Genomic DNA, 13,082 nt, shown 5'->3' with positions numbered 1-13,082 from the left:
AAGATGGCAGAATCTGGTCACCTGACCTGGCCCTCAGTAAAGATGGCGATAAAGTCACCTGACCCCAGTCAAAATGGTGGCAGCCACATGTTGTATGAAAAGGTTATAATTTTTGAGCTGTAAGGATTTTAAGCTTAATGAGAGGGACCTAAAGGCATGATCTGCCCTGTTGCTGAGCCGCCATGCCATACCATAAGCCACAGAGGGGAGCAAAAGGCTGGAACCGAAAAAACTGCACCATGCCATGGCTGGAATTGAAAAGCTGGCTGGAATTTTTAAAAGCTGGGAGCCACCCACCATGGGCGGTTGCTATCCAGAGCCAGAATTGTGAAAACCCGCAGAACAGCAGCATCCAAGGCCTATATCGGAACGTCTTCCGGAGAAATATAAGCGAGATGCAAATTGGCCTCTCCGAGCGACATTTACGATGATGGGAGAAGAGTAAAAAGAAAGAGAAGATATGAAAAAAAGATAAAGAAACTGAGGACCCCAGGTTCCCAGTCGAATGCACTGCACGTGGAGTGTGCAGTGCTAATACGCGGGAGGACTGACCCCCGGGACCAGTCCAAACACGATTCTGGTAAAGGAAGGCAACCATAGTCGAACAGGGAGACTCACCAATTGAAGCCTGATTGAAGCCAGTGATGGGAGTGGAAAAAGAACCCGGTTTAGGATCCTGACCCTGGGATGAATTTTGGGCAGGAGCACCTATCCAAGTCACAGCAACAATTTTATACTTTAAAAAATAAAATCTGTGCATCCCGGAAGAGTGGCTTGCGATCCACCCGTCCGAGACTGGCTGTGGGTCCCTGCAAGATCCCAGCAAGAGGGCCATGTGGCGGCAGGCAGACACATGGCAGGCGGGCAGGAGACAGAGACGTGGACAGACACAACATGTAGAGTGAGATTGAAATATTTATTCAGGGGGTTATGGAGGGGAAGGGGAAAGGGGGAGCAGAGACAGGGGGAGAGAGAGAGAGAGAGAAAGAGAGAGAGAGAGAGAGAGAGAGAGAGAGAGAGAGAGAGAGAGAGAGAGAAACGGGGAGATGCGCGCAACCTCAAGAAGACAGGACAGTAAGAGTGTGTTCCAAGATGGCGGGGAGAGGTCAGGTGTCGCGCCGTCTTATCAGCAATGAGGACGCAACACCGGACTCTTCTCACTGTGTTTTTTATTCAGGACCTTAGAATAATCTTCTCACCATCTCACTACTTCTTGCAACCTCTCGCCCCGGGGAAAAGCCAGTCTACAGCTCAAATAACCTCTGGGTAGCCAACCCCAGCAAGCCACGTGGGAGAAGCAGATAGGTCCAGAAAAGCGGAAGCAAGCCAGATCTTTAGCGTTAGCCATATATGGAGTTGTTCACACCTGAGAGCACTCACCGTTGGAAAGGTGGAGGGTGGGAATCAGCGCCACCTGTAAGGCATGGCATCACACGGCTCTCTACAGTCAGGGATGACCAGGAGTGGGCGTGGCTTGCCCCTTAAAGGGCCAAAAGCATAATAGGGAGAAGACATGAAGCTCTTAGCTAACCTACTATGCTGGCCTACTTGTTTCTCTGGCTGGCTTGGCTGGCGGGTTCCCAGGGAATGCCTGCTGACATTGGGGGCTGGGATAAAGCAAAGATCTGTTATAAAGGCATGGACCTTCCTATCTCAAGGATCCAGAGTAGAAGTGAATCAGCCTACTTCAAATTAAGCAAAACTTTATCACAGGTGTGTCCTCCCTTTTTGGATTTCAGTTAATTCCAGATGTAGTCAGGTTGACAAGAATAGCCATCACATTGTCCTTCAGTTTCAAAACCTCAGGTAGGTTTATTGCCCTTTTACAATTGTGCCCTTTGGGGCTCAGCAGTGAAGAGCACTGGCTGCTCTTCCAGGAGACTCTGGTTTGGTTCCCATCCCCCAAGTGGCTGCTAACAGCCATCTGTAACTCCAGTTTCAGGGCATTAGGCACTGCATGCACATGGTACACAGACACACATGTCAAAACACATGAATACATAAAAAATAAACCTCAAATTTTTCAAATAAAATTATGTTGTTAGTAGTAGTAGCAGTTTACTGCTGAGGGTTTGGAGATTTGTGTAATGTGTGGTTTGTGGTTATATCCTTCTGTTTGTGGGCTGTCTCTTCACTCTGTTGACTGTTTGCTTTGCTTTCCCGCAGCAGTTTAGCTTTGTTATTGTAATGACTGTTCTGTCTCTTTAAGAGGCAAGCCACGCCCACTCCCTCCCCCATCTGCTGAGGCAGGCAGGTCTTCCTTCCTGCTTGTAGCCTTAGCCATGTCTTCCCCTCCCTCACTGTGTTCTTCTTCCCTTCTCCCTTCCCTTCCAGAACCACTAAACAAATATCCAACTTCACTCTGCATGGCCTGTCTATCCATCTGTCTCTCACCCGCTACCAACACATGGCTCACCGCCAGGAACCACTCACCTTCAGAGACCAGAGACCTGCCTTGCGGTCTTGTGCACAGTCCCTACCTGGGACTGGCACCAGCTGCCTGCCACCAGCCTGTAGCATCTCTGCTGCCTGACTCAGCCAGGGATCCTCAGCAATTTTTAATAATCCATTACAGTTATCCCTTTGCCTCTCTGATACCATATTTCCTGGAGAGGAGGCTTTTTGCCTTCTCATTATTCTTAGGTGTTATCCATTTAATTAACATTTATGACGTTCAATAAGTATTGATGGGAATAAATTCTTCAGTGAGTGAACAAACACAGCTTAGTTCTTATGAGCATAAATGTTTTCTTGAGCTCACATAAATCTGTTAGGAAAAATCTTAAGAGGGCCTCTCAGCCAAAACAAAAATAACTCCAATTAGACCAAATTAGACCAAATCAAAGATGCCCATGTTTAATGAATGCAGCGCTCCCGGGTGGTTGGGAGCAAGGCAGGGGGAAGACAGAGAGGGAGAGACATGCAAAACCCACAACCATGTGTTCCTTTGCAAGCCTAAATAGCCTGTGTGAGTGGTCCTGACCTTCCCTGGGGAGGGGTCAACCCTTGGTGGGCTCTCCTGGAGGTGGAGTTCAGTCCAAGGCAACTCCCAGGGGGAGGAGCCCAAGATGGAGCTTTCTACTATGTTGGCGCCACAGGGATGAATGCCAGGGGCTGGGGTGATGCCCCCAACTTAATATTACATCCCAGACTCTAGATATAGGGGTGTTAGAGGGCTTTCAATCAAACAGAATCTTTTGATCAAAACATACCTTCTTGAGCTGGGCCTGATACACACCTGTAGCCATAGCACTTGGGAGGCTAGGGCAAAGAGGATTGTGAGGTAGAGTTTGGCTATATAGTTACAGCAAGTTCCTGTCTCAAAAAAGAAACAAACATCTACTCATAGTCCCCTGAACTAAGCAGTTACTTTGCCATCTCTGTGACTTTGCTCATACAAATTGTGCAGTCTATAGAATACTTCACACTTTTCCCCCTTGATCATCCAGGAATAACGCTTTCCTTTAAGGATAAGACCCACCTCCAGTCTGAGCATTCTCCTAATGACCCAGCACATCAGTGACCCACTGTCACCCTCTGTGACTTTTAGAGTCTCTACCTAAGCATGTACCCAAAACATGTTTACTGCATGTTTTAATAATAACAGCAAATACTTAGTTTTTGTTTTGAGAAAGGGTTCTGAGATGTGGCCCAGTTTGGCCTTGAGTTCATAGGCTGGGAAGATCTTCCTGTTTCCTCCTGTGCTGGTCTCCTGATAGGGGGACTACAGACTCAAGCCACTGTATTACAGACATATGTATCTGTTTCATGTGTATTTTTCTATCAATTCCTCATTTTATACTACTAGAAGCTCTCAATTTCTACCATTGGTTAGATTTTTAACTTTAAAACCACCATTATTGCCAGGCAGTGGTGGCGCACACTTTAATCCCAGCACTCACTTGGGAGGCAGAGACAGGAGGATCTCTGTGAGTTCGAAGCCAGCCTGGTCTAGTTCCAGGACAGGCTCCAAAGCTACTGTCTCGAAAAACCAAAAACCAAACAAACAAACAATCCCCCCCCACATAATTATCATCATAAAAAATGTAAAGCATTCTTTAAAAACTTGTATTGATTGTAATTTAGTAAAAAGCTATTAAAATATGAAACCTGGGCCTGAAGAGATGGCTCACAGTTAATTAAGCTCTTGTTAGCTAGGCATAGTGGCACACATCCTTATCTCTGCACTTGGGAGCTGAATTAGGCAGATCTCTGTGAGTTCCAGGATAGCCTGGTCTACACAGAAAGTTCCAGTATAGCCAGGACTACATAGAGAGACCCTGTCAGAAAAAAAGAAAAAACAAACAAAAAAACAAAAAAAAAAGCTATAGGACCTCGGTTGGATCCCCAGCAGCTACGTGAGAGCTCACAACTGTCGATAACTCATTCCAGGGGGCCTGTCGCCCTCTTCTGGCACATGGTGCACAGATTCATGTATACACAAAATACTCATGCACAGCAAATAAACATTTTTTTAAATGAAAGTAGTATCTCCATCAAATTTAATGGTAGAGTAATGTTTGTATGTCCCTATATAAGTTTCCCAGTATAAACAAAGTTGGGTTTGCCTATGGCTGCTTGCTGTTCTACCATGGCTCGCTCTGTTTTCAAAGGCAAACGTCATAGTGCACTCCAGGACACCTGTGTTCACACCATTGGCTCTTTGAAACTATATTTGGATGTTCAAGCTATTAAAAGCTTCATGTACTTAGTGACCTTTCAGGCAGAATTTAGATTGGACATTCCCATTGCTGCTGCCTGTTGCTGAGTGGGAAACAGCGGAAAATCCAGCATCTCAGCCTCTCTAGGGTTTTCATCTTGCTTCCCTTACTTTAAAGAAGATGAACCCTGAAACCACAGCCCTGATATCCTTGAAGGAGGCAATGAAAAGGTGGCTCCGGGTTCCAGGGAGGGACTAAGCCAGGGTCTGCTGTTGTCAGACGGGAGTGAAGAATGGAGGTAGAGATAAGCAAAGAACACAGACACGCTGATTAGAACTGTGTCTGCCAAAGTGCTTCAGAGCAGATTCAAAAATATCTAACTAATAATAAAGAAAACTCTGGGGAGGGGGTTGAGTTTAGCCTGGTAGTAGAATGTTTGTGTGGTTGAAAGATCCTGGTTTTTAAATCCTCTGCATGTGCATTTGTACACACGCACACACGCGCACGTGCACCCCCCCACACACACATCAAGAAAAAATTCTTTAATATGCTAAAACTCCATTCAATTGATGCTAGATTTACAGAAATTAGTAAAATGTGGCTGTTACCCTCAAGGAGCTCATAGCCTATAGGAATAGTAGAATTGTTTTTTTAAAAAAAATACAGTTTCATACACGTGACCTTATACTGGTGATGTTCCAAAAAGACTAAAGAAGGGATCAATCTATTTTGCCTAAGAAAGTGGCTCTTCCCAAAGGGTACTTTAGCTGGGTCAAGGCATCTGAGTGAGTTATGAGGAAATAAATAGTGGAGGGATTTTACAGTGAGGAAACTACATTTTGGCCTCATGACAGGTTGGAATTACAGATTAGCAACTAGGACGTGTGAGGCATTATGCTTGTGGCTGAGGAGATCCATTTGTCCCTAAAGTCAGGTGGTAGAAAAGATACATTTTTAACTGAGTTAGTTACCACAATAGGGTGGAGAGATGGCTCAGCGGTTAACTGAGCCAGCAACTCTGGCTGCTCTTCCCAGCAACAACATGGTGGCTCACATCCATCTTTAGTAGGATCTAATGCCCTCTTCTGGCATGAAGGTATATATGCAGATAGAGCACTTATATACAGAAATAAATCTAAATCACAACAGGGTTTTAGAGAAGTGTGTGAAGGATGAATTGGAGACTGGAGCAAGGACCCAGTAAGATTTCCTGTAGTCCTAGGACCTGTGAAAGGTGATGGACTGGCTTACTGGGGATAACAAACATGAGATGGGTTACATAGACAGCAGTTGTCTGGGGAAGGGCTGAGAATCATTTTTAGATTTCTAATTCAAACAGCTGAGTAAACTGCGGGGCTGTTAGCTGGGCTAGGGAATTGTCATAGGAAAGATTACACTCGGATTTACTTTTTTTTTTTTTTATTTTTCGAGACAAGGTTTCTCTGTAGTTTTGGTGCCTGTCCTGGAACTAGCTCTTGTAGACCAGGCTGGCCTCGAACTCACAGAGATCTGCCTGCCTTTGCCTCCCGAGTGCTGGGATTAAAGGAGTGCGCCACCACTGCCCGGCTTACATTTTTTAATTTAAAAATTGTTTTCAGATTTATTTATTTTGTGTGTACCCATATGTGCCTGGTGCCCTCAGAAGTCAGAAAAGGGTATTGGATCCCTACAACTGGAGGTATTGACAGCTATGAGCTGTCCACCAGGTGGGGGCTGGGAGTTGGAACCCAGGTCTTCTAGAATAAGCACAAGTATTCACTAAGCCATTTCTCCAACACTTTGTTTTTGTTTTTAAACAGGGTTTTGTTTGTTTGTTTGTTTGTTTTTGTGTAGTCGTAACTGTTCTGGAACTAGTTCTGTAGACCAGGCTGGCCTCAAACTCACAGAGATCTACTTGCCTCTGCTTCCCAAGTGTTGGTATTAAAGGCATGCCCCACTACCACCCAACTCTAATATATAATAAATATATTTTTTATGTGATAGGGTGGGGTTGTACATGTCACAGGCATCCATGTGGAAGTCAGCAAGACTTGAAGGAGTTGATTCTCTTCTTCCACCATGTGGGGCTAAGGGATTAAAGTTAGGTCACCAGGCCAGCAGCAAGCAACTTTACCTGCTCAGACGTCTGTACATTCTCTTTAGACATTTATCAGAGTGGTCTGCGTGTCTTTTGGCAGGATATTCCAAAGGATTTCTGCAATTTTAAACTGTTATTGACAAGCTAGAGTTCATCTCTAGAGTTCAAGCCAGAAATGCTCTACAGCATTATAGTTTAAAGTCTAAAAGTTAAAGGCAGTCAAGTGGCATAGTTGACTTGAAAGCAGAGGTTGCTGCATAGAAGCCGCACTGGCTGCATGCTCCTATAAAACACACATTCCATGCCAACTTTTATCTAGGTGTACATTGGAACCAAAACTGAGAGAAAGTTCCTCCATCGTAATTTCTGAAGATGGAGGGGAGAGTTCATAAAGTTAAGCTCAGGACAGTTGGGTATGATGCTCCTGTCGAGGGAGGAAATGCACATAACAGACGAAAGTGTACATCTGAGAGAAACTCGGTCACTGTTGGGAGAAACTGAGGACCAAGGGAAGATGCTCAAGGACATAATCTGGGGCAGCCACAGAGTGTTGAGGTCACTGGAGAGGTAACTGCCTCCTATCCCTTTCTTCATCAGAGACGATGTGGTGCTTTCAGGCCAGCGGGTTGTCACTCCAGCCCTTCCTGGTTCATCTAGGTAGAGTCGCAGTGCTCCAGGGCCCCTGGTGATCATCGCTGCTCCGAGCTGCTACAGTCCCCATGTGATGATGGCTCAACAGCTCCTGCTCATCACAGGGGCCAGGTGTATGAGCCTCCTCTGGTAGGCCTCTGCTAGCTATGAGGGGACAGAAATGATATCTCTAAGAAATGACCATGGATCTCTGTATAGAATTTATACTTTATGCAATGTAAACTAAAACAAATGTTGGGCGATACAGGGAAGGATTGCCCAGAGAGTGGATTTAAGAAGACAGTGGAGGGCTGGACATAGGTCAGTGGTAGAACTCTTGCCTAGAAGGTACAAGGCCTTAAGCTCAATCCCCAGCACTATCAACACACACACACACACACGACAGAATTTGAGCTGATCCTTGAGGTAGAAATGGTTCTGCAAAGTCAACAGGGCCAGCTACTTTATTAATGTTTATCGGTTCTAGCACGATTCATTTAAGTGATAGTCTTTTCCAAACTCAATTTATCTATAAAGTGGAAGAACCAGGACTTGTACAGCTCTAACCAAAAAAGTGAAAATGGGGCTGGTGACATGGTTGAGCTGGTAAAGGCACTTGCTACCCAGGTCTTACTGGCTGAGTTCAAACCCCAAGACCCGCATAGTTGAAGGAGAAAATAACTCCTACAGGTTATCCTCTGGCTTGCACCCATGCACTCCAACCCCTCCCTCCACACAGAAAATAAATCCATCTTTAAAAAGCAACAACCGAAGCTTCACTTACAGTCATGAGAAATAATGCTTGTTGATACTCTGTGAACCACAAAGTATTGCATAAGACATGGAAACAGCTAACTAGATGATCCAGAAGTCGGACAATATGAAGAGCAAGATCAGAGGAGGCCTGGCCAATGGGAACCCTGTTCACATTTAACTCTAAGTCCCCATCTACATTTGGTAGGGCTGTAAGTAATCTATTACAGTCTTAGGTTTACCCTGGCCTGGACTTAACTTTGATTCTTTAATCCTGTAGAGTAGACAACAAGCTCCAAGCTCTAGATGCACAGTTCAAAGAACTAGACATTGCCAAGGACAATCTGATACAGCAATTTGAACACCATAGCCAGACTTTGGCAAGCCAAGCTGACCAGGATGAGATATGGACAGCAGTTCTGGCCCTCAGGTGAGCAATAATTGAATCCTGGCTTTTGTGGCTTTGTGAGAGCTTTCAGCGGCCATTCCAAACTGAATTTAGTATGTCCCAAAGGTATTACTCATGCTTGGGCTCCTTCATTCACAAAAGGTTGATCTGAGCACTGTTTTTATGCCCAGCACCACAGTGCCCACCTTGTGAATCTGTTACCTGCCGGTTTTATTGGCAGGAATGAGTAACAGAATTCCCTCACCATGGGAGGCTCGTTCAATGGGTGGCCTGAGAGCTCAGCTCTGCAGTTTGGTGCGGGCTGTATTTCTGAAATGGATAGCTGGTTTCCTAGTGGGTTTACATTGAGCCAACCTAACCAAATGTAACTTACATTTATACACTAAATATTCAATTTAAGGAGCTTTCCACATTTTTTCATAGGTTCACCTCAATGGAACTGAATATTTTATACAGCTATGTCATTGAAGTCCTTATTTGCTTGCACACTCGAGTGCTTCAGAAGCTTCCAGACCTGGTGAGAAGTCTTCCGACCTTAGCCTCTGTCCTTAGAAGAAAAGTCAAGAACAAGCATGTTAGAACTGTGTGGGAGTCAGTTCTGGAGGAGTATGGGCTGCAAGAGAGAGACGTCACAGCGCTCTGTACCTTCTTCCTTGCGCATGGCGACAAAGCAGAACATTATGCAGCTAATGTACGACAGATGTACATCAAAGATGTTACGTTCATGATCACCAACATGGTAAAGAACCAGGCTCTGCAGGATGGTTTGCTGCGGGCTGTTCAGGTCATTGAGAAGGGGAAAGCAGTGAGGACCCCTGAAAACCAAAGAGCATCCCTAAAAGAGTTGATACCATCAGCCAAGGATTAACCTGTTACCCTATGGCCCAGCAATTTCACTTTCAGTCGTTTGTATCGCAAAAACAAAAACATGAATAATTTAGTGTAAGCTTATTTTATAGCAAAAGTGGGGGGTGCACTAAAGAAATTATGACAAGTTGATACAGTGAATATTTTGTGTGTAGCCATATTAAAAAATAAGCAAACTTTTTATAGTAAAATAGAGTCTGGGGCAACAATGCGGACACTAAGAGAGACTTACATAGATATAATCTACATGGGAAGTAGAAAGTATAAAAAGACAAGATCTCCTGAGTAGATTGGGAGCATGGGGACCTTGGGGAAGGATTGAAGGGGGAGGGGAAAGGCAGGGAGGGGAGCAGAAAAAAATGTAGAGCTCAATAAATATCAATAAAAAATATTTAATAAAAAAAAGAAAAGAGGGGCTGGAGAGATGACTCAGAGGCTAAGAGCACTGGCTGCACTTCAAAAGGTCCTGAGTTCAATTCCCAGCAACCACATGGTGGCTCACAACCATCTGTAATGAGATATGGTGCCCTCTTCTGGCCTGCAGGGACATATACAGGCAGATCACTGTATACTTAATAAATAAATAAATCTTTAAAAAGAAAAGAAAAGAAATAGAATCTGGGGATGTAGCCCAGAGGATATGCTTCGTATATAGAGGTCCTGGGCTCAATCCCTGATACTGCAAACATAAATATGAAAGAAATTTATATGAAATCATCTCTCAGATTTGGTGGTGTTTTGTTTAAATATTTAATGTTAAGTATAAAGGGGGCAAAACCAACTATATATACGTATATATTACCTATGATATTTTTTAAAGATACTGTATATTAGTTTAAATTTACACTTCTGCAGTAATACTTCAGTTATTTTTTTTTTTTTTGCGGTGGTGTGGGGACTAAAAGGCCAAAAGCCAAAGGGAATAAATACTTTTCACTGGATAGTGGAACCTGTCCTCCAGATACAGCATGGCATCACTGTCGTGAATCAGACATTGTGATCAGCCCTAGGACATGTCCATGAGATCAGGCCTATTGCCAGTTCCTCATGGAAGGGAAAGGGCAATGTTACTTTCCCTGAGATTCCAGCCCCAGCCACAAGCCGTACACAATCTTGCTCTGCCTGGTCTTAGGGATGCTGGAGTATACAGGAGGTGGACAGTTGACTGTTGTCCTCTGTTTTTATTCTTTGCTCTTACTCTTCGCTCTTTTCTTTCTGTCTTTGGCTCTTTTTTTTTACTCTTTTGGGGAGCCTGCCATTCAGCTCCCAAATAAATCACACACAGAGGTTTATTATTACTTATAAATGCCTGGTCTTAGCTTGGCTGGTTGCTAGCCAGCTTTCCTTAAATTATTTCATTCACCTTTCCCTTTGGGCCTTTTCCTTTTCTTACTTCTGTAATCTTACTCGGTGACTGACTGGGTGGCTGGTTCCTAGCATCCTCTTCTCCTGGTTCTTTTGTTCCTTCTTTTCCATATTTCTCCTTCTTTTTATCCTCTCTTTGCCTGCCAACCCCACCTATCCTTTCTCCTGCCTCGCTATTGGCCATTCAGCTCTTTATAAGACCACCAGGTGTTTTAGACAGGCAGAGAATCCCAGCTTCACAGAGTTAGACAAACGCAGCATAAACAAAAGCAACCCATCTTTACATCATTGAACAAATGTTCCGGAGCATAAACAAATGTAACACGCCTTAAAATAATATTCCCCAACAGCGAACCATGGTTGGGAGTCTAGAAATGAAGCTGTTGTGGGTCATCCCGTGCTGAGGTGGGAGCTGTAGATGGTATGGCTCGCCTTTGAATCAACCATGCTACAGTAAGAAATCCCACACTCACGTTCCTGTAAGACTAGAGAACTCACAGGTTCAGCAAACAGAACTTGAACGCAGTCTCTTCTTTGGTTTGTCTTTGGTGTCTGGAAGAGGTAGATATGTTTCTCTAGCAGGAGTCAGACTGTTCATTTTGAACATTTTAAATTTTGAATACCCATTAAAATGCAATTAGTCAATCATAAAAATAACATAGAGGAGTGGCTAAGAGTTCCATTCCCAGCACCTGTATCAGGTGTCTCACAGCCACAGCTCCAGGACAGACTATAACAAGTATTTCTTTGGACTAGCAGCTCCTAAATAATAACATGGAGATTTTTTTAATTAATTATGAAAGCTTGGCCTTAGCTTACTCTTGTTTCCAATGGACTCTTAAAATTTAAATGAGCTCATTTATATTAATCTTTTACACTAAATTAACCACATGGTTTGTTACCTTTCCTCAGTACCAGACGTCCTACTTCCTCCAGTTCTCACTGGAGAATCTCCCACACCTCAGATCTTTCCCAGAGTTCCTATCTCTCCCTGGAAATCCCACCTAGCCTCTCCTGCCTGGTCACTCAGCTCTGTGTTAAACCAATGAGAAGGTGCCTTAGGCAGGCAAAGAAGGGCAGAGACACATCTCCACACAGTGTACAAAAAGTCTTTAGAAAGGAAGGCTGCAGACATCAGGGGTCTGTGCCTTAGAAGGACGTGTATATGTCAACTTGTCACAGGGCTAAGGATTCTCTGGCCCAAATGTTCAACTTTCTGGTGAGCTGCCTTCTTACAGATTCACAGGGGAGTTGAACCAGAGTCTGGTAGACCTGGAACTCTCTATGTTACCCAAATTGGACTCCAACTCTAGATTCCCTTGCTTCTGTCTCTGCCTTTACTACCTAAATGCTGGGATTGCATGACATGTGTGACCATGCCTATCGCAGAATACTTTTTTTTTTTTTGAAAAAGGATCTCGCTGGGGCGGTGGTGGTGTACGCCTTTAATCCCAGCACTCAGGAGGCAGAGGCAAGTGGATCTTTGTGAGTTCAAGGCTAACCTGATCTATAAGAACTAGTTCCAGGAGAGGCTCCCAAACTGTTTCAAAAAGCCAAAACAAAATAAAACAAAAAGAAGAAAAAGAAAGAAAGAAAGAAAGAAAGAAAGAAAGAAAGAAAAAGGGTCTCTTTGGGTAGTACTGGAACCCACTGTGTAGACCAGGTTGGCACCTCACTAAAAGAGATCCTCCTGCCTCTGCCTCTAAAATGTTGGGTTCAAAAGTGTACACCACTATGTACTTTTCTAATATTATAAATATAGATATAAATACTTTTATTTATAATAAAATACTTTTCTTATACTTTTCTAATATTAGAAAATATTACTTTTCTAATATTAAATAAAATGTAGGCTATTGATAAGAATCCAGTTATTGACTGACTGACTGACTGAGGTAGGGTCTTGCTCATATAGCCCAGACTGGCTTGGAACCAGGTATGTAGCAAAAGCTAGTTTATAATAATCCTTTTGTGACTAATTTCCAAGGACTGAGATTATAGGCAAGTGTCTCTTTTGCTGAGCTCTTCAGATCCCGACAGCGAACTTAATAGGCATTTACTCATGCTGAAGTTCCAGAGTATAGGGCCCAAACTCAGCATGCAAAAAATCAGGAGTGAGAGATCATTAATAGCCAAATCTCCAAATTGTTGAGTTTTAGTCAGTACCATAACGATACACCCCCCACTTCAATCTTTACAGGAATACTTTGAAACCATCAACTTTTTGTTACTGCTTTCCTTAAACATCTATCTCTTGTCTGTAATGCCAATATTTGCTCGTCGTCCTAAAGCACATTCTATAAAATGTTAGTGTTGCAAA

At 43.7% G+C, this 13,082-nt stretch overlaps 1 protein-coding gene across 1 annotated transcript; it reads left to right on the top strand.

Moving 5' to 3' along the window:
- Positions 1-4,749: 4,749 nt before the first annotated feature.
- Positions 4,750-9,702, top strand: Smco1 (single-pass membrane protein with coiled-coil domains 1). The gene is made up of 3 exons (XM_085685437.2): positions 4,750-4,891; positions 8,402-8,551; positions 8,954-9,702. Exons 1-3 carry the CDS (start codon positions 4,842-4,844, stop codon positions 9,396-9,398), a joined length of 645 nt encoding a protein of 214 aa, XP_085541563.1. The 5' UTR covers positions 4,750-4,841; the 3' UTR covers positions 9,399-9,702.
- Positions 9,703-13,082: the final 3,380 nt, after the last annotated feature.

The sequence above is a fragment of the Myodes glareolus genome, chromosome 2 (assembly GCF_982192425.1).
Source record: "Myodes glareolus chromosome 2, mMyoGla1.1, whole genome shotgun sequence".
Lineage (NCBI taxonomy): Eukaryota > Metazoa > Chordata > Mammalia > Rodentia > Cricetidae > Myodes > Myodes glareolus.
This window is presented reverse-complemented; position numbering and strand designations above follow the sequence as displayed.

What these genes read in the sequence shown, in the direction of transcription:
- Smco1 (XM_085685437.2), top strand. Translation starts at nt 4,842, where the DNA reads ATGAACCCTGAAACCACAGCCCTGATATCCTTGAAGGAGGCAATGAAA. An exon ending in TTGAAGGAGGCAATGAAAAG is followed by an intron (nt 4,892 to 8,401) that starts GTGGCTCCGGGT and finishes TTAATCCTGTAG; the next exon opens with AGTAGACAACAAGCTCCAAG. An exon ending in ACAGCAGTTCTGGCCCTCAG is followed by an intron (nt 8,552 to 8,953) that starts GTGAGCAATAAT and finishes ATTTTTTCATAG; the next exon opens with GTTCACCTCAATGGAACTGA.